Below are 27,901 nucleotides of genomic sequence, written 5' to 3'. Positions count from 1 at the left end.
ACCTCTAGGGCCGGGAGAGGTTAGCTCTGGGGCGTGTGGGCAGAGTACGGCCGGAACAAAAGACCTATCAGCCGGTGCTGGGGTGGGTCTTGCTCTTTATTGTCCTTTGCGGGGGTGGGGGGGTTCCAATGGCGTCCTGGCTGCAGCGTGTACAGTGGGGGCTGTGTGGGCGGGACACTGCAGACCTCCCCCGGCTCCCCCCTCGGCCGCCACGTCCAGCCGCGTGTGCCGCATCTACACCAAGCACCCAGGCTTGCCCGGGGGAGCATGTCCCACACACGAGCTCATACAGCGAAGCAGGCAGGGGGCTCCTGCAACGCACCCGACTGCCTGGAGTCGAGGGAAACCACGTTGCCCGAAGCAGCAGGAGAAGACAGGGGCCACGGCAAACACTACATCTACACCCACGGTGGTTAACCACCCTCTTCCCCGAGATCGCGGCTGGGACCCGCTGGGCACTGCCTGTGGCTCCCTGGAGGCGCGGCTCAGGGAGGCCTCACCCCAGCCGCCGGCGCAGCACCCCCTCCCTGGACGGAGCCTGGCGCCTGGGCCGTCGGGCTGCCTCCCCGCTTCTGCAGCTCGGCCGCGCGTCGGGGCCGGCCGTGTGTTGTGCGCCTCAGCGCTAGGAGAGCGGTGGGTGCCCGCGCGGTCGGGTGGGAGGGGTTCTGGGGCTCGGTGTGGGTGTCTGTCCCGCGTGGAACAGTCTCCCCTTCCCAGTCCTCAGGCCGTGGCGGGCCCCGGCGCAGACTGCCGGGTGGCGGCTGCGTCCCGCTGCAGCAGGACCCGCGCGGTTCTTGCGGCGGAGGTCACCGTGGAACTGGAGCTGCGCCAGCGCGCACCGCCTCTGCCGGCTCCCCGGCTCCCGGCTCCTCCGCGGAGAGGCTTTCTCGCGCATCGTAGAAGGTGCCTGCCTCGTCCTGGAGGTCTTCCTCGGCTGGGCCGGTCTCCTCTTCTGCACTTTTGCTTTTCTTGGTAGGGGAGGAGGAGAAGCCCAGCTTGGGAAATCGGAACCAGCCCCCCTTCTCCTGCGAGGGAGGCGGCCGCGCCTCGGGCTGGGTCTGCACAGGAGCCGGTCTCTGGGCACCAGCTGGGGAACCGGCACCGGCCTCGGACACCGAGGAGTAAAAGCCGATGCTCGGGAGCCAAAACCGGAACAGACCAGAGGACCATTTGCCTTCCGGTCCTGCCTTGGGAGCCGGGTCGCCCGCAGCCCGGGCCCCGGCCTCCGCTGTCTCCGGGTCCTCTTCCGGCAGGGGCTCGAGTGTCTCCGCCGGCTCGTCGTCGGAGCAGCTGTCGGTGCGCCCGCGGCCGGAGCGCACGTGGGACGGGCCCGCTGCCGGTCCCGGCGCGTCCACTCCGGGACAGATGATTTCGAAAGGCTCCCCGGTGTCAGGCTGGAGGTCTCCAGCAGTGGGGTCTGGTCCTGGGACCACCAGTTCCTGAGCCTCTCGGTGTCCCGCTGGCCCACGGTCTGCAGGCGCCACGTGCACCTGTGCCCGTGTCGGGGGCTCTGGGACCCTCCCCTTTAGCAAGGAAAACCCGTAAGAAAGCGTTTGGGTCTCTGACACGGGGACCTCTGACTCCCGCACGATCTGGGTAGGAGAGACCTCGGGCCCCGAGAGCTCAGTGCACACAGTGGTCACCATGCTGTGCACGGCTACCTGGCGGCTGGCCGCCTCCACGCCCTGGATGTGCACCCTGACCTTACAAACGGGGGCACTTTCTGAGGGGGGCCTGAGGGCCGGGGGGGCCTCCGGGGTGCGGGCGCCCCGCCCTCCAGCACTGCATGTGAGCAGAGCCGTGTCGGGAGCTCTCTGCGGGCAGGACAGCTTTCTCACACTGGGCACGAAAACAACGGCCTCCGAGCTGGGGGCCGGGAAGCTGAACCTCGGGACCTTTAACTTGGGGATCTGGACGCGCAGCACGGAGTCTTCCCAGACCCGACCCACACTGACCACGGAAACCTGCGAGGGCAAGTGCGTGCTGCAAGCCCGCAGTCTGAGAGGGCCCTCGGGCTGGGAAGGCGGCCCCTCGTCCCCCTCGGGCCCCCCGACCAGGCCCGGACCCCCTGGTGCAGGAAGAGGGGCCTCTCCTGCTTCTGCTGGAGGTGGTCCGTGCAGCAGGAGGGGCAGGGAGCCTGCGCCCGGCCGGACCCTGACCTCGGGAGCAGACGGCCCTGCGGGCATGCGAGGGTCAAGGTTCCCCCGCAGGACGTCTGCGTAGGAAGAAGCCGGGCTGCCCGCGGCTGTCCCGTCCGCACCAGGCTCCCGGGGCTGCGGGGACTTAGCCGTGCCCACCTCTGTGGCAGGTGCGGGGACCACTGCCTCGCCCTCCCCTGGCGCACCTGCAGACTCTGCCCACTCCTTGGGGGCGCGTCGGAGGCTGGGCAGGCCGAGTGAGGGCATCCTAAACCAGCTCTCCCTGGGGCCCCCCGGCGCTGCTCCCTGCTCTGAGCGCCCCACCATCAGGGACGGCGGGAGGGGCTCCTCTGCCAAGGGGGCCGTGCCCTCCCCACACAGCAGGCTTGCTGAGCCGGCCCCAAGCCCAAGGCCTTGGGCGCTATCTCGGGGAGACAGGCCATGTTTGGAAAGAGGGAGGGGGCCTGCGTCCAGGCCCCCCTGTGCCGCAGCTTCGCCGGCGCTGAGGTCAGGCTGGACAAAGTCCAAGCTGGGAATGGGGGTCTCCGAGAGGCGGAGGCTCACAGCGGCCCCTTCAGGCAGGCCCATGGCTACGCCAACACCCCCAACACCACCCTCACTGTGGGCCAGACCCGGGTCTCCCTGAGGAAGGCCAGGCCCTCCTGGGGAAGCCTTCATTCCGGGAGGCACAACCTTCAGCAGGGCAAGGGCAGCCGCGCTGACCGCTCCCGCCTCTCCCTCCTTCCGGAGGGTCACGTCTGCAGCAGCCTCTGCAGCTGGAGCGCGACCCCCCGGCCGGCCGGCCAGGGCGCCGGCATCCCCCGGGCCGTGGCCAGGGTCTGCTTCGGTCTCTGCCCCCTTCCTCGGGGACCAGCCGAGCGAGGGAAGCCGGAGCCTCGGTGCGCTCCCCGGACTGCCTTGCCCCTTGCGTGCGACACGTCTGCCTGGAGCTGCCGTCCCTGCTGTGCCTGTGCGCCCCTCTGCCCCCTCAGACACAGAGATCCCCACAGGTGGCCCCGGGGGGCCCGGCATGGGGCGGGCCACGGCTTCCTCCGTGGAGGCGTCCAGCCCCTGCGCAGCGAGCTGGGCAGATGTAGGGGACGCGCACTCGTGGTCTCCGGGCGCCGCCACTCCGGACCCTGAGGTTGAGAGCGACAGGCAGAATTTGGGTCGATGAAATTTAGGAAAAGTCACCCGGCCGTAAGAGTCAGGAAGTACAGTGTCCATGGGCCCCGGGGACCCGTCAGGATGGGACAGTAGAACGTGTTCAGTGGAGCTGGGGTCGCCCGCCCCTGCTGGGCTCGGAAGCTGAGGATCGATCTGGGACCCAGACGGGGCTTCACAAGGCAGCTCAGGGGGCACAGGGCCTCTGGGGACAGTCACCTGGAATTTTGTAAGAGTGACGTCCTCGCAGGGGCCGAGGCTGGAGGGTTCCACAGGGAGACCGCTGAGCCGACCTAGCATGGACATCGGCAGGGAAGCCTCCACGGAAGCCACAGGCGGCCCCTGGGCAGAGACACTCACAGTTGAAGTGACTTCGTGTTCCTCTGCAGACGCTGCAAAGCCTTTAGCTGTTTTCCCTGGGGGAGAGAAGACTTTGGGCAATTTAAAATAGGACTTTTTGCTTTTGCTTCTTTCTCCACCTTTTCCAACTGACAAAAGCGCATCACCATGTGTATGGAGATGCTGATCACTGCCAGAGACCACGGGAAGTCTGAGGCCGGAGGAGGAGGAGAGACCTGTGTCTTCACGTGCCCCGGAAGGCTGGCTGGGGGAGGGGACGGAGGCGGAAATGCTGACGTTAGAGATCGGGATTGTCTTCCCTGCGGGAAAATCTTTCCCATCCCCAGAGATACTACCTTCGGCCAACTGTGAGCCGTGGACCTGGGCGTCCACGTCCAAACCAGACACAGACACGTCACTCTCAGGGGCACTCAGGACCTCTTTGGAGCCCTTGATGTCCAGTTGCGGGGACTTGATGTCCACCTGCGGGGCCTTGACGTCCACAACAGGAATCATGACCGAGTGCATTCTCGTCTCAAGAGGCAGGCCCATGGTGGACAGTGCTTCGGCTTCTTGAGACGTTGTGGACACAGCGAAATCCGCTTCCGGGAGAAACGGATCCATTTCTCCTGCAGGATGGCCAATATCCACAGTGTGCACGTGGAGAGAACGGGACACAAAACTTGGCTCGTCCTCCAAGAGGACCGGGGACGGTTCAGCCCTGAGTATAGGCAGGGACCTGTCCACTGCGGCCTCCGAGGACTTCCTCCCCACCGACGCACTGAAGAACGGTATCTTGATCTTGGGCATCTTGAACTTGCTGTCTCGGGCGGCCACCTCCTTGTCTCCCAGGGACAGGTCAGCGTCCAGCCTGGCGCCGGGCACCTGGGCGTCCACCTCCACGCTGGGCAGGGACACCTTCACATCGGGGGCGCTCACCTCCCCTTTGGCGGCCTTCAGGTCCAGTTTCGGCCCCTTGATGTCCACCTGCGGGGCCTTGACGTCCACCTGCGGGGCCTTGATGTCCACCTTGGGCATCTTGAGGCTGGGCATCTGCACTGTGGGCAGCTGGCCCTTGATCTTGACCCCTTCTGCTTTGCCCTTCAGCCCGGACACAGCCACCTCTGCCTCGGGGCCGGACACCTCCAGCTCTCCCCCAGGGAGCTGGATGTCAGCAGCGGGCAGCTGGACGGCACCCTCTGGGGCTCGCGCCTCCCCTCCCAGGGACGGCAGTGTGGCCTCGCCTCCGACCTTGGGCACGGTCACGTCCACGGAGGTTCCCAAATCCTTGCTCGGCGCCGACACGCCGAAGGACGGCATCTTGAACTTGGGCATCTTGAACTTGCTGTCTCGGGCGGCCACCTCCTTGTCTCCCAGGGACAGGTCAGCGTCCAGCCTGGCGCCGGGCGCCTGGGCGTCCACCTCCACGCTGGGCAGGGACACCTCCACATCGGGGGCGCTCACCTCCCCTTTGGCGGCCTTCAGGTCCAGCTTCGGCGCCTTGATGTCCACCTGGGGGGCCTTGAAGTCCACCTTGGGCATTTTGATGCTGGGCATCTGCACCTTGGGCAGGTGCCCTTTGAGTCCGGCTCCGGCCGAGGGTTCCTGGAGCTCCCCCTCGGGCACGTGGCCCTCAGGGAGCTTCAGGCCCAACGAGGCAGTCTTGACCTCCAGGTCGGCGGATGGCAGCTCAACGGTCACCTCACCGGCCTTGACGTCGGCCTGTACGGAGGGCACGGACACCTCAGCCTGCACCTTGGGCAGGGACGCGTCCACGGAGGCCTCCAAGGACTTGCTCGGCGCCGACGCGCCGAAGGACGGCATCTTGAACTTGGGCATCTTGAACTTGCTGTCTCGGGCGGCCACCTCCTTGTCTCCCAGGGACAGGTCAGCGTCCAGCCTGGCGCCGGGCACCTGGGCGTCCACCTCCACGCTGGGCAGGGACACCTTCACATCGGGGGCGCTCACCTCCCCTTTGGCGGCCTTCAGGTCCAGTTTCGGCCCCTTGATGTCCACCTGCGGGGCCTTGACGTCCACCTGCGGGGCCTTGATGTCCACCTTGGGCATCTTGAGGCTGGGCATCTGCACTGTGGGCAGCTGGCCCTTGATCTTGACCCCTTCTGCTTTGCCCTTCAGCCCGGACACAGCCACCTCTGCCTCGGGGCCGGACACCTCCAGCTCTCCCCCAGGGAGCTGGATGTCAGCAGCGGGCAGCTGGACGGCACCCTCTGGGGCTCGCGCCTCCCCTCCCAGGGACGGCAGTGTGGCCTCGCCTCCGACCTTGGGCACGGTCACGTCCACGGAGGTTCCCAAATCCTTGCTCGGCGCCGACACGCCGAAGGACGGCATCTTGAACTTGGGCATCTTGAACTTGCTGTCTCGGGCGGCCACCTCCTTGTCTCCCAGGGACAGGTCAGCGTCCAGCCTGGCGCCGGGCGCCTGGGCGTCCACCTCCACGCTGGGCAGGGACACCTCCACATCGGGGGCGCTCACCTCCCCTTTGGCGGCCTTCAGGTCCAGCTTCGGCGCCTTGATGTCCACCTGGGGGGCCTTGAAGTCCACCTTGGGCATTTTGATGCTGGGCATCTGCACCTTGGGCAGGTGCCCTTTGAGTCCGGCTCCGGCCGAGGGTTCCTGGAGCTCCCCCTCGGGCACGTGGCCCTCAGGGAGCTTCAGGCCCAACGAGGCAGTCTTGACCTCCAGGTCGGCGGATGGCAGCTCAACGGTCACCTCACCGGCCTTGACGTCGGCCTGTACGGAGGGCACGGACACCTCAGCCTGCACCTTGGGCAGGGACGCGTCCACGGAGGCCTCCAAGGACTTGCTCGGCGCCGACGCACCGAAGGACGGCATCTTGAACTTGGGCATCTTGAACTTGCTGTCTCGGGCGGCCACCTCCTTGTCTCCCAGGGACAGGTCAGCGTCCAGCCTGGCGCCGGGCACCTGGGCGTCCACCTCCACGCTGGGCAGGGACACCTTCACATCGGGGGCGCTCACCTCCCCTTTGGCGGCCTTCAGGTCCAGTTTCGGCCCCTTGATGTCCACCTGCGGGGCCTTGACGTCCACCTGCGGGGCCTTGATGTCCACCTTGGGCATCTTGAGGCTGGGCATCTGCACTGTGGGCAGCTGGCCCTTGATCTTGACCCCTTCTGCTTTGCCCTTCAGCCCGGACACAGCCACCTCTGCCTCGGGGCCGGACACCTCCAGCTCTCCCCCAGGGAGCTGGATGTCAGCAGCGGGCAGCTGGACGGCACCCTCTGGGGCTCGCGCCTCCCCTCCCAGGGACGGCAGTGTGGCCTCGCCTCCGACCTTGGGCACGGTCACGTCCACGGAGGTTCCCAAATCCTTGCTCGGCGCCGACACGACGAAGGACGGCATCTTGAACTTGGGCATCTTGAACTTGCTGTCTCGGGCGGCCACCTCCTTGTCTCCCAGGGACAGGTCAGCGTCCAGCCTGGCGCCGGGCACCTGGGCGTCCACCTCCACGCTGGGCAGGGACACCTTCACATCGGGGGCGCTCACCTCCCCTTTGGCGGCCTTCAGGTCCAGTTTCGGCCCCTTGATGTCCACCTGCGGGGCCTTGACGTCCACCTGCGGGGCCTTGATGTCCACCTTGGGCATCTTGAGGCTGGGCATCTGCACTGTGGGCAGCTGGCCCTTGATCTTGACCCCTTCTGCTTTGCCCTTCAGCCCGGACACAGCCACCTCTGCCTCGGGGCCGGACACCTCCAGCTCTCCCCCAGGGAGCTGGATGTCAGCAGCGGGCAGCTGGACGGCACCCTCTGGGGCTCGCGCCTCCCCTCCCAGGGACGGCAGTGTGGCCTCGCCTCCGACCTTGGGCACGGTCACGTCCACGGAGGTTCCCAAATCCTTGCTCGGCGCCGACACGCCGAAGGACGGCATCTTGAACTTGGGCATCTTGAACTTGCTGTCTCTGGCGGCCACCTCCTTGTCTCCCAGGGACAGGTCAGCGTCCAGCCTGGCGCCGGGCGCCTGGGCGTCCACCTCCACGCTGGGCAGGGACACCTCCACATCGGGGGCGCTCACCTCCCCTTTGGCGGCCTTCAGGTCCAGCTTCGGCGCCTTGATGTCCACCTGGGGGGCCTTGAAGTCCACCTTGGGCATTTTGATGCTGGGCATCTGCACCTTGGGCAGGTGCCCTTTGAGTCCGGCTCCGGCCGAGGGTTCCTGGAGCTCCCCCTCGGGCACGTGGCCCTCAGGGAGCTTCAGGCCCAACGAGGCAGTCTTGACCTCCAGGTCGGCGGATGGCAGCTCAACGGTCACCTCACCGGCCTTGACGTCGGCCTGTACGGAGGGCACGGACACCTCAGCCTGCACCTTGGGCAGGGACGCGTCCACGGAGGCCTCCAAGGACTTGCTCGGCGCCGACGCGCCGAAGGACGGCATCTTGAACTTGGGCATCTTGAACTTGCTGTCTCGGGCGGCCACCTCCTTGTCTCCCAGGGACAGGTCAGCGTCCAGCCTGGCGCCGGGCACCTGGGCGTCCACCTCCACGCTGGGCAGGGACACCTTCACATCGGGGGCGCTCACCTCCCCTTTGGCGGCCTTCAGGTCCAGTTTCGGCCCCTTGATGTCCACCTGCGGGGCCTTGACGTCCACCTGCGGGGCCTTGATGTCCACCTTGGGCATCTTGAGGCTGGGCATCTGCACTGTGGGCAGCTGGCCCTTGATCTTGACCCCTTCTGCTTTGCCCTTCAGCCCGGACACAGCCACCTCTGCCTCGGGGCCGGACACCTCCAGCTCTCCCCCAGGGAGCTGGATGTCAGCAGCGGGCAGCTGGACGGCACCCTCTGGGGCTCGCGCCTCCCCTCCCAGGGACGGCAGTGTGGCCTCGCCTCCGACCTTGGGCACGGTCACGTCCACGGAGGTTCCCAAATCCTTGCTCGGCGCCGACACGCCGAAGGACGGCATCTTGAACTTGGGCATCTTGAACTTGCTGTCTCGGGCGGCCACCTCCTTGTCTCCCAGGGACAGGTCAGCGTCCAGCCTGGCGCCGGGCGCCTGGGCGTCCACCTCCACGCTGGGCAGGGACACCTCCACATCGGGGGCGCTCACCTCCCCTTTGGCGGCCTTCAGGTCCAGCTTCGGCGCCTTGATGTCCACCTGGGGGGCCTTGAAGTCCACCTTGGGCATTTTGATGCTGGGCATCTGCACCTTGGGCAGGTGCCCTTTGAGTCCGGCTCCGGCCGAGGGTTCCTGGAGCTCCCCCTCGGGCACGTGGCCCTCAGGGAGCTTCAGGCCCAACGAGGCAGTCTTGACCTCCAGGTCGGCGGATGGCAGCTCAACGGTCACCTCACCGGCCTTGACGTCGGCCTGTACGGAGGGCACGGACACCTCAGCCTGCACCTTGGGCAGGGACGCGTCCACGGAGGCCTCCAAGGACTTGCTCGGCGCCGACGCGCCGAAGGACGGCATCTTGAACTTGGGCATCTTGAACTTGCTGTCTCGGGCGGCCACCTCCTTGTCTCCCAGGGACAGGTCAGCGTCCAGCCTGGCGCCGGGCACCTGGGCGTCCACCTCCACGCTGGGCAGGGACACCTTCACATCGGGGGCGCTCACCTCCCCTTTGGCGGCCTTCAGGTCCAGTTTCGGCCCCTTGATGTCCACCTGCGGGGCCTTGACGTCCACCTGCGGGGCCTTGATGTCCACCTTGGGCATCTTGAGGCTGGGCATCTGCACTGTGGGCAGCTGGCCCTTGATCTTGACCCCTTCTGCTTTGCCCTTCAGCCCGGACACAGCCACCTCTGCCTCGGGGCCGGACACCTCCAGCTCTCCCCCAGGGAGCTGGATGTCAGCAGCGGGCAGCTGGACGGCACCCTCTGGGGCTCGCGCCTCCCCTCCCAGGGACGGCAGTGTGGCCTCGCCTCCGACCTTGGGCACGGTCACGTCCACGGAGGTTCCCAAATCCTTGCTCGGCGCCGACACGCCGAAGGACGGCATCTTGAACTTGGGCATCTTGAACTTGCTGTCTCGGGCGGCCACCTCCTTGTCTCCCAGGGACAGGTCAGCGTCCAGCCTGGCGCCGGGCGCCTGGGCGTCCACCTCCACGCTGGGCAGGGACACCTCCACATCGGGGGCGCTCACCTCCCCTTTGGCGGCCTTCAGGTCCAGCTTCGGCGCCTTGATGTCCACCTGGGGGGCCTTGAAGTCCACCTTGGGCATTTTGATGCTGGGCATCTGCACCTTGGGCAGGTGCCCTTTGAGTCCGGCTCCGGCCGAGGGTTCCTGGAGCTCCCCCTCGGGCACGTGGCCCTCAGGGAGCTTCAGGCCCAACGAGGCAGTCTTGACCTCCAGGTCGGCGGATGGCAGCTCAACGGTCACCTCACCGGCCTTGACGTCGGCCTGTACGGAGGGCACGGACACCTCAGCCTGCACCTTGGGCAGGGACGCGTCCACGGAGGCCTCCAAGGACTTGCTCGGCGCCGACGCACCGAAGGACGGCATCTTGAACTTGGGCATCTTGAACTTGCTGTCTCGGGCGGCCACCTCCTTGTCTCCCAGGGACAGGTCAGCGTCCAGCCTGGCGCCGGGCACCTGGGCGTCCACCTCCACGCTGGGCAGGGACACCTTCACATCGGGGGCGCTCACCTCCCCTTTGGCGGCCTTCAGGTCCAGTTTCGGCCCCTTGATGTCCACCTGCGGGGCCTTGACGTCCACCTGCGGGGCCTTGATGTCCACCTTGGGCATCTTGAGGCTGGGCATCTGCACTGTGGGCAGCTGGCCCTTGATCTTGACCCCTTCTGCTTTGCCCTTCAGCCCGGACACAGCCACCTCTGCCTCGGGGCCGGACACCTCCAGCTCTCCCCCAGGGAGCTGGATGTCAGCAGCGGGCAGCTGGACGGCACCCTCTGGGGCTCGCGCCTCCCCTCCCAGGGACGGCAGTGTGGCCTCGCCTCCGACCTTGGGCACGGTCACGTCCACGGAGGTTCCCAAATCCTTGCTCGGCGCCGACACGACGAAGGACGGCATCTTGAACTTGGGCATCTTGAACTTGCTGTCTCGGGCGGCCACCTCCTTGTCTCCCAGGGACAGGTCAGCGTCCAGCCTGGCGCCGGGCACCTGGGCGTCCACCTCCACGCTGGGCAGGGACACCTTCACATCGGGGGCGCTCACCTCCCCTTTGGCGGCCTTCAGGTCCAGTTTCGGCCCCTTGATGTCCACCTGCGGGGCCTTGACGTCCACCTGCGGGGCCTTGATGTCCACCTTGGGCATCTTGAGGCTGGGCATCTGCACTGTGGGCAGCTGGCCCTTGATCTTGACCCCTTCTGCTTTGCCCTTCAGCCCGGACACAGCCACCTCTGCCTCGGGGCCGGACACCTCCAGCTCTCCCCCAGGGAGCTGGATGTCAGCAGCGGGCAGCTGGACGGCACCCTCTGGGGCTCGCGCCTCCCCTCCCAGGGACGGCAGTGTGGCCTCGCCTCCGACCTTGGGCACGGTCACGTCCACGGAGGTTCCCAAATCCTTGCTCGGCGCCGACACGCCGAAGGACGGCATCTTGAACTTGGGCATCTTGAACTTGCTGTCTCGGGCGGCCACCTCCTTGTCTCCCAGGGACAGGTCAGCGTCCAGCCTGGCGCCGGGCGCCTGGGCGTCCACCTCCACGCTGGGCAGGGACACCTCCACATCGGGGGCGCTCACCTCCCCTTTGGCGGCCTTCAGGTCCAGCTTCGGCGCCTTGATGTCCACCTGGGGGGCCTTGAAGTCCACCTTGGGCATTTTGATGCTGGGCATCTGCACCTTGGGCAGGTGCCCTTTGAGTCCGGCTCCGGCCGAGGGTTCCTGGAGCTCCCCCTCGGGCACGTGGCCCTCAGGGAGCTTCAGGCCCAACGAGGCAGTCTTGACCTCCAGGTCGGCGGATGGCAGCTCAACGGTCACCTCACCGGCCTTGACGTCGGCCTGTACGGAGGGCACGGACACCTCAGCCTGCACCTTGGGCAGGGACGCGTCCACGGAGGCCTCCAAGGACTTGCTCGGCGCCGACGCGCCGAAGGACGGCATCTTGAACTTGGGCATCTTGAACTTGCTGTCTCGGGCGGCCACCTCCTTGTCTCCCAGGGACAGGTCAGCGTCCAGCCTGGCGCCGGGCACCTGGGCGTCCACCTCCACGCTGGGCAGGGACACCTTCACATCGGGGGCGCTCACCTCCCCTTTGGCGGCCTTCAGGTCCAGTTTCGGCCCCTTGATGTCCACCTGCGGGGCCTTGACGTCCACCTGCGGGGCCTTGATGTCCACCTTGGGCATCTTGAGGCTGGGCATCTGCACTGTGGGCAGCTGGCCCTTGATCTTGACCCCTTCTGCTTTGCCCTTCAGCCCGGACACAGCCACCTCTGCCTCGGGGCCGGACACCTCCAGCTCTCCCCCAGGGAGCTGGATGTCAGCAGCGGGCAGCTGGACGGCACCCTCTGGGGCTCGCGCCTCCCCTCCCAGGGACGGCAGTGTGGCCTCGCCTCCGACCTTGGGCACGGTCACGTCCACGGAGGTTCCCAAATCCTTGCTCGGCGCCGACACGCCGAAGGACGGCATCTTGAACTTGGGCATCTTGAACTTGCTGTCTCGGGCGGCCACCTCCTTGTCTCCCAGGGACAGGTCAGCGTCCAGCCTGGCGCCGGGCGCCTGGGCGTCCACCTCCACGCTGGGCAGGGACACCTCCACATCGGGGGCGCTCACCTCCCCTTTGGCGGCCTTCAGGTCCAGCTTCGGCGCCTTGATGTCCACCTGGGGGGCCTTGAAGTCCACCTTGGGCATTTTGATGCTGGGCATCTGCACCTTGGGCAGGTGCCCTTTGAGTCCGGCTCCGGCCGAGGGTTCCTGGAGCTCCCCCTCGGGCACGTGGCCCTCAGGGAGCTTCAGGCCCAACGAGGCAGTCTTGACCTCCAGGTCGGCGGATGGCAGCTCAACGGTCACCTCACCGGCCTTGACGTCGGCCTGTACGGAGGGCACGGACACCTCAGCCTGCACCTTGGGCAGGGACGCGTCCACGGAGGCCTCCAAGGACTTGCTCGGCGCCGACGCGCCGAAGGACGGCATCTTGAACTTGGGCATCTTGAACTTGCTGTCTCGGGCGGCCACCTCCTTGTCTCCCAGGGACAGGTCAGCGTCCAGCCTGGCGCCGGGCACCTGGGCGTCCACCTCCACGCTGGGCAGGGACACCTTCACATCGGGGGCGCTCACCTCCCCTTTGGCGGCCTTCAGGTCCAGTTTCGGCCCCTTGATGTCCACCTGCGGGGCCTTGACGTCCACCTGCGGGGCCTTGATGTCCACCTTGGGCATCTTGAGGCTGGGCATCTGCACTGTGGGCAGCTGGCCCTTGATCTTGACCCCTTCTGCTTTGCCCTTCAGCCCGGACACAGCCACCTCTGCCTCGGGGCCGGACACCTCCAGCTCTCCCCCAGGGAGCTGGATGTCAGCAGCGGGCAGCTGGACGGCACCCTCTGGGGCTCGCGCCTCCCCTCCCAGGGACGGCAGTGTGGCCTCGCCTCCGACCTTGGGCACGGTCACGTCCACGGAGGTTCCCAAATCCTTGCTCGGCGCCGACACGCCGAAGGACGGCATCTTGAACTTGGGCATCTTGAACTTGCTGTCTCTGGCGGCCACCTCCTTGTCTCCCAGGGACAGGTCAGCGTCCAGCCTGGCGCCGGGCGCCTGGGCGTCCACCTCCACGCTGGGCAGGGACACCTCCACATCGGGGGCGCTCACCTCCCCTTTGGCGGCCTTCAGGTCCAGCTTCGGCGCCTTGATGTCCACCTGGGGGGCCTTGAAGTCCACCTTGGGCATTTTGATGCTGGGCATCTGCACCTTGGGCAGGTGCCCTTTGAGTCCGGCTCCGGCCGAGGGTTCCTGGAGCTCCCCCTCGGGCACGTGGCCCTCAGGGAGCTTCAGGCCCAACGAGGCAGTCTTGACCTCCAGGTCGGCGGATGGCAGCTCAACGGTCACCTCACCGGCCTTGACGTCGGCCTGTACGGAGGGCACGGACACCTCAGCCTGCACCTTGGGCAGGGACGCGTCCACGGAGGCCTCCAAGGACTTGCTCGGCGCCGACGCGCCGAAGGACGGCATCTTGAACTTGGGCATCTTGAACTTGCTGTCTCGGGCGGCCACCTCCTTGTCTCCCAGGGACAGGTCAGCGTCCAGCCTGGCGCCGGGCACCTGGGCGTCCACCTCCACGCTGGGCAGGGACACCTTCACATCGGGGGCGCTCACCTCCCCTTTGGCGGCCTTCAGGTCCAGTTTCGGCCCCTTGATGTCCACCTGCGGGGCCTTGACGTCCACCTGCGGGGCCTTGATGTCCACCTTGGGCATCTTGAGGCTGGGCATCTGCACTGTGGGCAGCTGGCCCTTGATCTTGACCCCTTCTGCTTTGCCCTTCAGCCCGGACACAGCCACCTCTGCCTCGGGGCCGGACACCTCCAGCTCTCCCCCAGGGAGCTGGATGTCAGCAGCGGGCAGCTGGACGGCACCCTCTGGGGCTCGCGCCTCCCCTCCCAGGGACGGCAGTGTGGCCTCGCCTCCGACCTTGGGCACGGTCACGTCCACGGAGGTTCCCAAATCCTTGCTCGGCGCCGACACGCCGAAGGACGGCATCTTGAACTTGGGCATCTTGAACTTGCTGTCTCGGGCGGCCACCTCCTTGTCTCCCAGGGACAGGTCAGCGTCCAGCCTGGCGCCGGGCGCCTGGGCGTCCACCTCCACGCTGGGCAGGGACACCTCCACATCGGGGGCGCTCACCTCCCCTTTGGCGGCCTTCAGGTCCAGCTTCGGCGCCTTGATGTCCACCTGGGGGGCCTTGAAGTCCACCTTGGGCATTTTGATGCTGGGCATCTGCACCTTGGGCAGGTGCCCTTTGAGTCCGGCTCCGGCCGAGGGTTCCTGGAGCTCCCCCTCGGGCACGTGGCCCTCAGGGAGCTTCAGGCCCAACGAGGCAGTCTTGACCTCCAGGTCGGCGGATGGCAGCTCAACGGTCACCTCACCGGCCTTGACGTCGGCCTGTACGGAGGGCACGGACACCTCAGCCTGCACCTTGGGCAGGGACGCGTCCACGGAGGCCTCCAAGGACTTGCTCGGCGCCGACGCGCCGAAGGACGGCATCTTGAACTTGGGCATCTTGAACTTGCTGTCTCGGGCGGCCACCTCCTTGTCTCCCAGGGACAGGTCAGCGTCCAGCCTGGCGCCGGGCACCTGGGCGTCCACCTCCACGCTGGGCAGGGACACCTTCACATCGGGGGCGCTCACCTCCCCTTTGGCGGCCTTCAGGTCCAGTTTCGGCCCCTTGATGTCCACCTGCGGGGCCTTGACGTCCACCTGCGGGGCCTTGATGTCCACCTTGGGCATCTTGAGGCTGGGCATCTGCACTGTGGGCAGCTGGCCCTTGATCTTGACCCCTTCTGCTTTGCCCTTCAGCCCGGACACAGCCACCTCTGCCTCGGGGCCGGACACCTCCAGCTCTCCCCCAGGGAGCTGGATGTCAGCAGCGGGCAGCTGGACGGCACCCTCTGGGGCTCGCGCCTCCCCTCCCAGGGACGGCAGTGTGGCCTCGCCTCCGACCTTGGGCACGGTCACGTCCACGGAGGTTCCCAAATCCTTGCTCGGCGCCGACACGCCGAAGGACGGCATCTTGAACTTGGGCATCTTGAACTTGCTGTCTCGGGCGGCCACCTCCTTGTCTCCCAGGGACAGGTCAGCGTCCAGCCTGGCGCCGGGCGCCTGGGCGTCCACCTCCACGCTGGGCAGGGACACCTCCACATCGGGGGCGCTCACCTCCCCTTTGGCGGCCTTCAGGTCCAGCTTCGGCGCCTTGATGTCCACCTGGGGGGCCTTGAAGTCCACCTTGGGCATTTTGATGCTGGGCATCTGCACCTTGGGCAGGTGCCCTTTGAGTCCGGCTCCGGCCGAGGGTTCCTGGAGCTCCCCCTCGGGCACGTGGCCCTCAGGGAGCTTCAGGCCCAACGAGGCAGTCTTGACCTCCAGGTCGGCGGATGGCAGCTCAACGGTCACCTCACCGGCCTTGACGTCGGCCTGTACGGAGGGCACGGACACCTCAGCCTGCACCTTGGGCAGGGACGCGTCCACGGAGGCCTCCAAGGACTTGCTCGGCGCCGACGCGCCGAAGGACGGCATCTTGAACTTGGGCATCTTGAACTTGCTGTCTCGGGCGGCCACCTCCTTGTCTCCCAGGGACAGGTCAGCGTCCAGCCTGGCGCCGGGCACCTGGGCGTCCACCTCCACGCTGGGCAGGGACACCTTCACATCGGGGGCGCTCACCTCCCCTTTGGCGGCCTTCAGGTCCAGTTTCGGCCCCTTGATGTCCACCTGCGGGGCCTTGACGTCCACCTGCGGGGCCTTGATGTCCACCTTGGGCATCTTGAGGCTGGGCATCTGCACTGTGGGCAGCTGGCCCTTGATCTTGACCCCTTCTGCTTTGCCCTTCAGCCCGGACACAGCCACCTCTGCCTCGGGGCCGGACACCTCCAGCTCTCCCCCAGGGAGCTGGATGTCAGCAGCGGGCAGCTGGACGGCACCCTCTGGGGCTCGCGCCTCCCCTCCCAGGGACGGCAGTGTGGCCTCGCCTCCGACCTTGGGCACGGTCACGTCCACGGAGGTTCCCAAATCCTTGCTCGGCGCCGACACGCCGAAGGACGGCATCTTGAACTTGGGCATCTTGAACTTGCTGTCTCGGGCGGCCACCTCCTTGTCTCCCAGGGACAGGTCAGCGTCCAGCCTGGCGCCGGGCGCCTGGGCGTCCACCTCCACGCTGGGCAGGGACACCTCCACATCGGGGGCGCTCACCTCCCCTTTGGCGGCCTTCAGGTCCAGCTTCGGCGCCTTGATGTCCACCTGGGGGGCCTTGAAGTCCACCTTGGGCATTTTGATGCTGGGCATCTGCACCTTGGGCAGGTGCCCTTTGAGTCCGGCTCCGGCCGAGGGTTCCTGGAGCTCCCCCTCGGGCACGTGGCCCTCAGGGAGCTTCAGGCCCAACGAGGCAGTCTTGACCTCCAGGTCGGCGGATGGCAGCTCAACGGTCACCTCACCGGCCTTGACGTCGGCCTGTACGGAGGGCACGGACACCTCAGCCTGCACCTTGGGCAGGGACGCGTCCACGGAGGCCTCCAAGGACTTGCTCGGCGCCGACGCGCCGAAGGACGGCATCTTGAACTTGGGCATCTTGAACTTGCTGTCTCGGGCGGCCACCTCCTTGTCTCCCAGGGACAGGTCAGCGTCCAGCCTGGCGCCGGGCACCTGGGCGTCCACCTCCACGCTGGGCAGGGACACCTTCACATCGGGGGCGCTCACCTCCCCTTTGGCGGCCTTCAGGTCCAGTTTCGGCCCCTTGATGTCCACCTGCGGGGCCTTGACGTCCACCTGCGGGGCCTTGATGTCCACCTTGGGCATCTTGAGGCTGGGCATCTGCACTGTGGGCAGCTGGCCCTTGATCTTGACCCCTTCTGCTTTGCCCTTCAGCCCGGACACAGCCACCTCTGCCTCGGGGCCGGACACCTCCAGCTCTCCCCCAGGGAGCTGGATGTCAGCAGCGGGCAGCTGGACGGCACCCTCTGGGGCTCGCGCCTCCCCTCCCAGGGACGGCAGTGTGGCCTCGCCTCCGACCTTGGGCACGGTCACGTCCACGGAGGTTCCCAAATCCTTGCTCGGCGCCGACACGCCGAAGGACGGCATCTTGAACTTGGGCATCTTGAACTTGCTGTCTCGGGCGGCCACCTCCTTGTCTCCCAGGGACAGGTCAGCGTCCAGCCTGGCGCCGGGCGCCTGGGCGTCCACCTCCACGCTGGGCAGGGACACCTCCACATCGGGGGCGCTCACCTCCCCTTTGGCGGCCTTCAGGTCCAGCTTCGGCGCCTTGATGTCCACCTGGGGGGCCTTGAAGTCCACCTTGGGCATTTTGATGCTGGGCATCTGCACCTTGGGCAGGTGCCCTTTGAGTCCGGCTCCGGCCGAGGGTTCCTGGAGCTCCCCCTCGGGCACGTGGCCCTCAGGGAGCTTCAGGCCCAACGAGGCAGTCTTGACCTCCAGGTCGGCGGATGGCAGCTCAACGGTCACCTCACCGGCCTTGACGTCGGCCTGTACGGAGGGCACGGACACCTCAGCCTGCACCTTGGGCAGGGACGCGTCCACGGAGGCCTCCAAGGACTTGCTCGGCGCCGACGCGCCGAAGGACGGCATCTTGAACTTGGGCATCTTGAACTTGCTGTCTCGGGCGGCCACCTCCTTGTCTCCCAGGGACAGGTCAGCGTCCAGCCTGGCGCCGGGCACCTGGGCGTCCACCTCCACGCTGGGCAGGGACACCTTCACATCGGGGGCGCTCACCTCCCCTTTGGCGGCCTTCAGGTCCAGTTTCGGCCCCTTGATGTCCACCTGCGGGGCCTTGACGTCCACCTGCGGGGCCTTGATGTCCACCTTGGGCATCTTGAGGCTGGGCATCTGCACTGTGGGCAGCTGGCCCTTGATCTTGACCCCTTCTGCTTTGCCCTTCAGCCCGGACACAGCCACCTCTGCCTCGGGGCCGGACACCTCCAGCTCTCCCCCAGGGAGCTGGATGTCAGCAGCGGGCAGCTGGACGGCACCCTCTGGGGCTCGCGCCTCCCCTCCCAGGGACGGCAGTGTGGCCTCGCCTCCGACCTTGGGCACGGTCACGTCCACGGAGGTTCCCAAATCCTTGCTCGGCGCCGACACGCCGAAGGACGGCATCTTGAACTTGGGCATCTTGAACTTGCTGTCTCGGGCGGCCACCTCCTTGTCTCCCAGGGACAGGTCAGCGTCCAGCCTGGCGCCGGGCGCCTGGGCGTCCACCTCCACGCTGGGCAGGGACACCTCCACATCGGGGGCGCTCACCTCCCCTTTGGCGGCCTTCAGGTCCAGCTTCGGCGCCTTGATGTCCACCTGGGGGGCCTTGAAGTCCACCTTGGGCATTTTGATGCTGGGCATCTGCACCTTGGGCAGGTGCCCTTTGAGTCCGGCTCCGGCCGAGGGTTCCTGGAGCTCCCCCTCGGGCACGTGGCCCTCAGGGAGCTTCAGGCCCAACGAGGCAGTCTTGACCTCCAGGTCGGCGGATGGCAGCTCAACGGTCACCTCACCGGCCTTGACGTCGGCCTGTACGGAGGGCACGGACACCTCAGCCTGCACCTTGGGCAGGGACGCGTCCACGGAGGCCTCCAAGGACTTGCTCGGCGCCGACGCGCCGAAGGACGGCATCTTGAACTTGGGCATCTTGAACTTGCTGTCTCGGGCGGCCACCTCCTTGTCTCCCAGGGACAGGTCAGCGTCCAGCCTGGCGCCGGGCACCTGGGCGTCCACCTCCACGCTGGGCAGGGACACCTTCACATCGGGGGCGCTCACCTCCCCTTTGGCGGCCTTCAGGTCCAGTTTCGGCCCCTTGATGTCCACCTGCGGGGCCTTGACGTCCACCTGCGGGGCCTTGATGTCCACCTTGGGCATCTTGAGGCTGGGCATCTGCACTGTGGGCAGCTGGCCCTTGATCTTGACCCCTTCTGCTTTGCCCTTCAGCCCGGACACAGCCACCTCTGCCTCGGGGCCGGACACCTCCAGCTCTCCCCCAGGGAGCTGGATGTCAGCAGCGGGCAGCTGGACGGCACCCTCTGGGGCTCGCGCCTCCCCTCCCAGGGACGGCAGTGTGGCCTCGCCTCCGACCTTGGGCACGGTCACGTCCACGGAGGTTCCCAAATCCTTGCTCGGCGCCGACACGCCGAAGGACGGCATCTTGAACTTGGGCATCTTGAACTTGCTGTCTCGGGCGGCCACCTCCTTGTCTCCCAGGGACAGGTCAGCGTCCAGCCTGGCGCCGGGCGCCTGGGCGTCCACCTCCACGCTGGGCAGGGACACCTCCACATCGGGGGCGCTCACCTCCCCTTTGGCGGCCTTCAGGTCCAGCTTCGGCGCCTTGATGTCCACCTGGGGGGCCTTGAAGTCCACCTTGGGCATTTTGATGCTGGGCATCTGCACCTTGGGCAGGTGCCCTTTGAGTCCGGCTCCGGCCGAGGGTTCCTGGAGCTCCCCCTCGGGCACGTGGCCCTCAGGGAGCTTCAGGCCCAACGAGGCAGTCTTGACCTCCAGGTCGGCGGATGGCAGCTCAACGGTCACCTCACCGGCCTTGACGTCGGCCTGTACGGAGGGCACGGACACCTCAGCCTGCACCTTGGGCAGGGACGCGTCCACGGAGGCCTCCAAGGACTTGCTCGGCGCCGACGCGCCGAAGGACGGCATCTTGAACTTGGGCATCTTGAACTTGCTGTCTCGGGCGGCCACCTCCTTGTCTCCCAGGGACAGGTCAGCGTCCAGCCTGGCGCCGGGCACCTGGGCGTCCACCTCCACGCTGGGCAGGGACACCTTCACATCGGGGGCGCTCACCTCCCCTTTGGCGGCCTTCAGGTCCAGTTTCGGCCCCTTGATGTCCACCTGCGGGGCCTTGACGTCCACCTGCGGGGCCTTGATGTCCACCTTGGGCATCTTGAGGCTGGGCATCTGCACTGTGGGCAGCTGGCCCTTGATCTTGACCCCTTCTGCTTTGCCCTTCAGCCCGGACACAGCCACCTCTGCCTCGGGGCCGGACACCTCCAGCTCTCCCCCAGGGAGCTGGATGTCAGCAGCGGGCAGCTGGACGGCACCCTCTGGGGCTCGCGCCTCCCCTCCCAGGGACGGCAGTGTGGCCTCGCCTCCGACCTTGGGCACGGTCACGTCCACGGAGGTTCCCAAATCCTTGCTCGGCGCCGACACGCCGAAGGACGGCATCTTGAACTTGGGCATCTTGAACTTGCTGTCTCGGGCGGCCACCTCCTTGTCTCCCAGGGACAGGTCAGCGTCCAGCCTGGCGCCGGGCGCCTGGGCGTCCACCTCCACGCTGGGCAGGGACACCTCCACATCGGGGGCGCTCACCTCCCCTTTGGCGGCCTTCAGGTCCAGCTTCGGCGCCTTGATGTCCACCTGGGGGGCCTTGAAGTCCACCTTGGGCATTTTGATGCTGGGCATCTGCACCTTGGGCAGGTGCCCTTTGAGTCCGGCTCCGGCCGAGGGTTCCTGGAGCTCCCCCTCGGGCACGTGGCCCTCAGGGAGCTTCAGGCCCAACGAGGCAGTCTTGACCTCCAGGTCGGCGGATGGCAGCTCAACGGTCACCTCACCGGCCTTGACGTCGGCCTGTACGGAGGGCACGGACACCTCAGCCTGCACCTTGGGCAGGGACGCGTCCACGGAGGCCTCCAAGGACTTGCTCGGCGCCGACGCGCCGAAGGACGGCATCTTGAACTTGGGCATCTTGAACTTGCTGTCTCGGGCGGCCACCTCCTTGTCTCCCAGGGACAGGTCAGCGTCCAGCCTGGCGCCGGGCACCTGGGCGTCCACCTCCACGCTGGGCAGGGACACCTTCACATCGGGGGCGCTCACCTCCCCTTTGGCGGCCTTCAGGTCCAGTTTCGGCCCCTTGATGTCCACCTGCGGGGCCTTGACGTCCACCTGCGGGGCCTTGATGTCCACCTTGGGCATCTTGAGGCTGGGCATCTGCACTGTGGGCAGCTGGCCCTTGATCTTGACCCCTTCTGCTTTGCCCTTCAGCCCGGACACAGCCACCTCTGCCTCGGGGCCGGACACCTCCAGCTCTCCCCCAGGGAGCTGGATGTCAGCAGCGGGCAGCTGGACGGCACCCTCTGGGGCTCGCGCCTCCCCTCCCAGGGACGGCAGTGTGGCCTCGCCTCCGACCTTGGGCACGGTCACGTCCACGGAGGTTCCCAAATCCTTGCTCGGCGCCGACACGCCGAAGGACGGCATCTTGAACTTGGGCATCTTGAACTTGCTGTCTCGGGCGGCCACCTCCTTGTCTCCCAGGGACAGGTCAGCGTCCAGCCTGGCGCCGGGCGCCTGGGCGTCCACCTCCACGCTGGGCAGGGACACCTCCACATCGGGGGCGCTCACCTCCCCTTTGGCGGCCTTCAGGTCCAGCTTCGGCGCCTTGATGTCCACCTGGGGGGCCTTGAAGTCCACCTTGGGCATTTTGATGCTGGGCATCTGCACCTTGGGCAGGTGCCCTTTGAGTCCGGCTCCGGCCGAGGGTTCCTGGAGCTCCCCCTCGGGCACGTGGCCCTCAGGGAGCTTCAGGCCCAACGAGGCAGTCTTGACCTCCAGGTCGGCGGATGGCAGCTCAACGGTCACCTCACCGGCCTTGACGTCGGCCTGTACGGAGGGCACGGACACCTCAGCCTGCACCTTGGGCAGGGACGCGTCCACGGAGGCCTCCAAGGACTTGCTCGGCGCCGACGCGCCGAAGGACGGCATCTTGAACTTGGGCATCTTGAACTTGCTGTCTCGGGCGGCCACCTCCTTGTCTCCCAGGGACAGGTCAGCGTCCAGCCTGGCGCCGGGCACCTGGGCGTCCACCTCCACGCTGGGCAGGGACACCTTCACATCGGGGGCGCTCACCTCCCCTTTGGCGGCCTTCAGGTCCAGTTTCGGCCCCTTGATGTCCACCTGCGGGGCCTTGACGTCCACCTGCGGGGCCTTGATGTCCACCTTGGGCATCTTGAGGCTGGGCATCTGCACTGTGGGCAGCTGGCCCTTGATCTTGACCCCTTCTGCTTTGCCCTTCAGCCCGGACACAGCCACCTCTGCCTCGGGGCCGGACACCTCCAGCTCTCCCCCAGGGAGCTGGATGTCAGCAGCGGGCAGCTGGACGGCACCCTCTGGGGCTCGCGCCTCCCCTCCCAGGGACGGCAGTGTGGCCTCGCCTCCGACCTTGGGCACGGTCACGTCCACGGAGGTTCCCAAATCCTTGCTCGGCGCCGACACGCCGAAGGACGGCATCTTGAACTTGGGCATCTTGAACTTGCTGTCTCTGGCGGCCACCTCCTTGTCTCCCAGGGACAGGTCAGCGTCCAGCCTGGCGCCGGGCGCCTGGGCGTCCACCTCCACGCTGGGCAGGGACACCTCCACATCGGGGGCGCTCACCTCCCCTTTGGCGGCCTTCAGGTCCAGCTTCGGCGCCTTGATGTCCACCTGGGGGGCCTTGAAGTCCACCTTGGGCATTTTGATGCTGGGCATCTGCACCTTGGGCAGGTGCCCTTTGAGTCCGGCTCCGGCCGAGGGTTCCTGGAGCTCCCCCTCGGGCACGTGGCCCTCAGGGAGCTTCAGGCCCAACGAGGCAGTCTTGACCTCCAGGTCGGCGGATGGCAGCTCAACGGTCACCTCACCGGCCTTGACGTCGGCCTGTACGGAGGGCACGGACACCTCAGCCTGCACCTTGGGCAGGGACGCGTCCACGGAGGCCTCCAAGGACTTGCTCGGCGCCGACGCGCCGAAGGACGGCATCTTGAACTTGGGCATCTTGAACTTGCTGTCTCGGGCGGCCACCTCCTTGTCTCCCAGGGACAGGTCAGCGTCCAGCCTGGCGCCGGGCACCTGGGCGTCCACCTCCACGCTGGGCAGGGACACCTTCACATCGGGGGCGCTCACCTCCCCTTTGGCGGCCTTCAGGTCCAGTTTCGGCCCCTTGATGTCCACCTGCGGGGCCTTGACGTCCACCTGCGGGGCCTTGATGTCCACCTTGGGCATCTTGAGGCTGGGCATCTGCACTGTGGGCAGCTGGCCCTTGATCTTGACCCCTTCTGCTTTGCCCTTCAGCCCGGACACAGCCACCTCTGCCTCGGGGCCGGACACCTCCAGCTCTCCCCCAGGGAGCTGGATGTCAGCAGCGGGCAGCTGGACGGCACCCTCTGGGGCTCGCGCCTCCCCTCCCAGGGACGGCAGTGTGGCCTCGCCTCCGACCTTGGGCACGGTCACGTCCACGGAGGTTCCCAAATCCTTGCTCGGCGCCGACACGCCGAAGGACGGCATCTTGAACTTGGGCATCTTGAACTTGCTGTCTCGGGCGGCCACCTCCTTGTCTCCCAGGGACAGGTCAGCGTCCAGCCTGGCGCCGGGCGCCTGGGCGTCCACCTCCACGCTGGGCAGGGACACCTCCACATCGGGGGCGCTCACCTCCCCTTTGGCGGCCTTCAGGTCCAGCTTCGGCGCCTTGATGTCCACCTGGGGGGCCTTGAAGTCCACCTTGGGCATTTTGATGCTGGGCATCTGCACCTTGGGCAGGTGCCCTTTGAGTCCGGCTCCGGCCGAGGGTTCCTGGAGCTCCCCCTCGGGCACGTGGCCCTCAGGGAGCTTCAGGCCCAACGAGGCAGTCTTGACCTCCAGGTCGGCGGATGGCAGCTCAACGGTCACCTCACCGGCCTTGACGTCGGCCTGTACGGAGGGCACGGACACCTCAGCCTGCACCTTGGGCAGGGACGCGTCCACGGAGGCCTCCAAGGACTTGCTCGGCGCCGACGCGCCGAAGGACGGCATCTTGAACTTGGGCATCTTGAACTTGCTGTATCGGGCGGCCACCTCCTTGTCTCCCAGGGACAGGTCAGCGTCCAGCCTGGCGCCGGGCACCTGGGCGTCCACCTCCACGCTGGGCAGGGACACCTTCACATCGGGGGCGCTCACCTCCCCTTTGGCGGCCTTCAGGTCCAGTTTCGGCCCCTTGATGTCCACCTGCGGGGCCTTGACGTCCACCTGCGGGGCCTTGATGTCCACCTTGGGCATCTTGAGGCTGGGCATCTGCACTGTGGGCAGCTGGCCCTTGATCTTGACCCCTTCTGCTTTGCCCTTCAGCCCGGACACAGCCACCTCTGCCTCGGGGCCGGACACCTCCAGCTCTCCCCCAGGGAGCTGGATGTCAGCAGCGGGCAGCTGGACGGCACCCTCTGGGGCTCGCGCCTCCCCTCCCAGGGACGGCAGTGTGGCCTCGCCTCCGACCTTGGGCACGGTCACGTCCACGGAGGTTCCCAAATCCTTGCTCGGCGCCGACACGCCGAAGGACGGCATCTTGAACTTGGGCATCTTGAACTTGCTGTCTCTGGCGGCCACCTCCTTGTCTCCCAGTGTCACCTCCCCTTTCTTCTGTCTTTGTGTCTCTCTTGTAGATGGCTGTATCTCCTCGGTGGGTATTTTTTCTTCTCGTTTTTCTCTCAGTGTGTCTTTTTCCTCTGTCTGCAGGGTCCACTCTGTTAAGGTGCCTCCTTTCTCCTGGCCCAGCTCCTCCGATGGGGGTTCCGAGGCGGCTCTCACTTCCTTTTTGGGCGACCAGGCGAAGGAGCTCACGTTGAACTTGAGCACCGTCCTCCTGCTCTCCCTCCTTCCTTTGTCCTTGTCCCCGTCCTTCACGTGTCCTATCCTGTGACCTGCCTCTGCTCCCTCTGCTCCTCCTACCTTGCCTTGTGGCCGGTGCCCGGAGGGCTTCCTGGGCGCCTCCGGCGCAGCTCCCTGTTCCCTGACTTCCGGGGTCCTTCTCCGCCTGTCTTCCGGCCCCTGCGCTAGGCCTCCTTCTGGGTCGTGTTTTTTTTCTTTGGAAACTGTAAACCTGGGTGTTTGGAAGCTGGGGATTTGGATGTGGATATCTGCGTGGGGGCCCCGTGCGTCTCCTTCGCCTGGCCCAGCGGACCCAGCAGTCCCCACTTCTGTGCCCCGGGCCACCTGTCTCCGGCCGTCCAGCCCGTGTGCAGGTGAGCTCGCCCCAGGCCTCCCCTCGGCCACAGCGGCCTCCTGCTCCTTTGCCTCCTTTGTTTCTTTTCGGCCCGCGGACACCATGCTGGCCCCTCCCCGCAGGGCTCCCAGGGCGGGGGCACCGGGCTCTATGGGCAGCTCTGCCGTCAGAGCAGGTGTCCCCTCCGGTCCCTCTGCCATCCAGTCCTCTCTCCTGCTGAGCACAGTGGCCTCGGCGGCCTGTTGTCTGTCCTCCCTGGCCCCGGCCTCCTCTACGCCCCCGGTCTGGAGCGCTCCCCCCGGGCCCCCTCCGCTGGGCCGCCCCTCCCGAGTCGGGCCCTTCCCCGAGCCCATCCTGAATCTCAGGGTCAGGAACCTCGTCCTGCGGGGACTGTCCGGTCCTGCCTTCGGCTCCCGCTCCTCTGCTGGGCCTGGGGCTTCCGTGTCTGTGCTGGTGGGGGATACGTTAGGGGCGTTCCCGCGCCCGTCGGCCTCGGAGGAGCTGTGGGACCTCCGCGGTCCCGGCCTGCGCTTGCTTGTTATGGATTGGAACTTGGGCCAGGACAGCCTCTCCTTCTGGGCTCGCCTGCCTCTGCCCTCCCTGGGCTTGGCGAGCAGTCTCTCCTGGTCTCCGCTTCCTTCTAGGGTCTGAGGAGGGGTCTCTGTGGAGCCGTCAGCCACATCTTTGTCCTGAAAGACAAGGCGTGGGAACTTGCAGGTGCTCAGACCAGACCGCTGAGTCCCGGGGCTCAGGGGAGAGAAGAGGGTGGTGTGGGGCCCCCACCTCGGCCTCGGCCCTGCAGGTGGGGAGCTCAGTGGGGCCCGGCCTCCCGGGCTGCAGGGCCTCACCTGCTTCTCCCTGTCCTTCGGGCCAGGCTGAGTGCCCCCAGCGGCCACGTCCTCGTCATCTGGGGCGGGACGTTTCCGTCTGACTTGGAACTGAACCCTGTAGGGCTCTGAGTACTGCAGGATTTTGAGAGCGTCTTCATACTTAATGTTGTCGAAGAACACGGTGGCACTGAGCAGCTGGTCCCCTGGACAGACAGAGCCTCGGGTTGGTCTCGGGTCTCGCCACGACCCCGAGAGACGCGTCCACCGGGCCAGGGGAGGCAGACCCCAGAGCAAGAGCCCCACACCCCCTCCACAGAGCCCCATGGGGGCAGGAGGCCACCCCGCCCCACACAAGCGGCAGCCCCGTCTGGAGGTGGCCAAGCCGTCTCAGCAGGGCCGTCCTGAGCAGCACATACGGCCCGTTTTCCTCCGAGTCCCTCCGTCCTCAGGGAGACCATGGGGGGCCCAGGGAGGGGCATTCGAGGCACCTTCTCTCAGGCTGAAGAGCTTGGCCGCTGAGGAGTCCTTCAGCACCTGCTTCACGAAAAGGCCCTGGTGCCCGCCCCCTGTGACGCTGTAGCCGCTGGCTCCGGCTTCCGCCTCGGTCATCAGCGTCACCTCCGTCGCCTCCTGCACAGACCGGAGCACAAGCACATCAGGGCCGTGGTGCACTTCTGCCTATGCCACCATGGGCCTCAGAGCTGGGGACCCACCCTCCCTGAGCACAGGGACCCCAGAGTCCTGTGCACCCTCTAGGTGACGTGTGGCAAGCTTAGGGCCCCCAGGCAGGGCCGGGGCTGTCGTGTCCAGGCCTCGGAGGGAGCCAGCTGCAAGCCACCTCCGGCGGGAGCGGCCTCCTCTTATCTGCACCCCCAGCTGCAAGCTCGCAAAGCTGCTGTCTAGGCCCGGCGCGAGCAGGGAGCAAAGCCAAGGGCCTCCTGCTTGCAGGGTGGCCAAAGCCTTGTCCATCCTCTGGCGCTCCCGCCTCCCCACAGGCCCATCCCTGGCCTCTTTCCTGGCTCCACCCCAGCCCTGCCTCCCCCAAGCTGAGGCCCGTGCAGAGAGACCATCTTTCTGACTCTCAGGCCCTGCCACACTCACCTGTGGTCGACTCATTCTGGAGAATGTCCGTGAGTCCCCTGAATCTCGCTTCCACCAGGACCTCAGTCCCCCAGAGCCTGAGGAAGCCCGCCGCCTTGGTGTGTCCTCCTGCAGCCACAGAGGCCAGAGGTCATGCACCTGTCCATGCCCCGGGCACGGGAGGGACTCAGGAGACCAGGGGGCCCCAGAGCAGTGCTGTTTGCCAGGGGAGCTGACCTCATGGCTTGGGGGACAGGGCGGGGGTGGGGGTAACTCTTTGTCCTGGTGCTGCCTGACCGGGCCGAGCCCCCACCTCCAGGGCAGACCCCACAGGACTGGGGTTTTGTGTGCAGGGTAAGGAGACACAGCAAGAACAAGTCTTTTAGGAAACAGCCCTGCTCCCACCCCTCCCCAGGCCCTCTCCAGGGACAGCCCACGTACGCACACATCCAGAGCAAAGCCTCTCTTTCCCACATGCGCACACACGTGCACAGTCTCAGCCACGTCCTGGCCCACTGAAGGGAGGTGTTCTGGGCACAGGACAGTCAGAGAGGATGGTGGAATGGGCATCACTGTGGCCCAGCGGGCAGCAGGGCAGGGCTGTGTGGCTGCACAAATGGAAGGGAGTTGTCCACACAGGGTGATGAAGGAGACATGGCCATCCGTGGCCCCACACCGGCACACCCCCTCGGCCTGTGGGTCTCTGTCCTGCAGGCTTACCGGGAGTCCAAAGCTGGTACCCTCAGCCGCGTATTCATACACAGGGGAGGACCCCTGTGGCCGTGGCCGAATGATCTCGT

The 27,901-nt window shown here is 66.8% G+C and overlaps 1 protein-coding gene across 1 annotated transcript; it reads right to left on the bottom strand.

Moving 5' to 3' along the window:
- Nucleotides 1-78: 78 nt before the first annotated feature.
- Nucleotides 79-27,901, bottom strand: AHNAK2 (AHNAK nucleoprotein 2). The gene is made up of 6 exons (XM_082737584.1): nt 27,822-27,901; nt 27,123-27,230; nt 26,510-26,651; nt 26,040-26,224; nt 11,218-25,880; nt 79-10,182 (listed from the first exon to the last, which is right to left on the bottom strand). Exons 2-6 carry the CDS (start codon nt 27,135-27,137, stop codon nt 807-809), a joined length of 24,381 nt encoding a protein of 8,126 aa, XP_082593710.1. The 5' UTR covers nt 27,138-27,230; nt 27,822-27,901; the 3' UTR covers nt 79-806.

The sequence above is a fragment of the Mustela nivalis genome (genome assembly GCF_964662115.1).
Source record: "Mustela nivalis genome assembly, chromosome: 6".
Taxonomy (NCBI): Eukaryota; Metazoa; Chordata; class Mammalia; order Carnivora; family Mustelidae; genus Mustela; species Mustela nivalis.
Note: the sequence above shows the minus strand (reverse complement) of the source record. Positions and strands in the feature narration are given on the sequence as shown.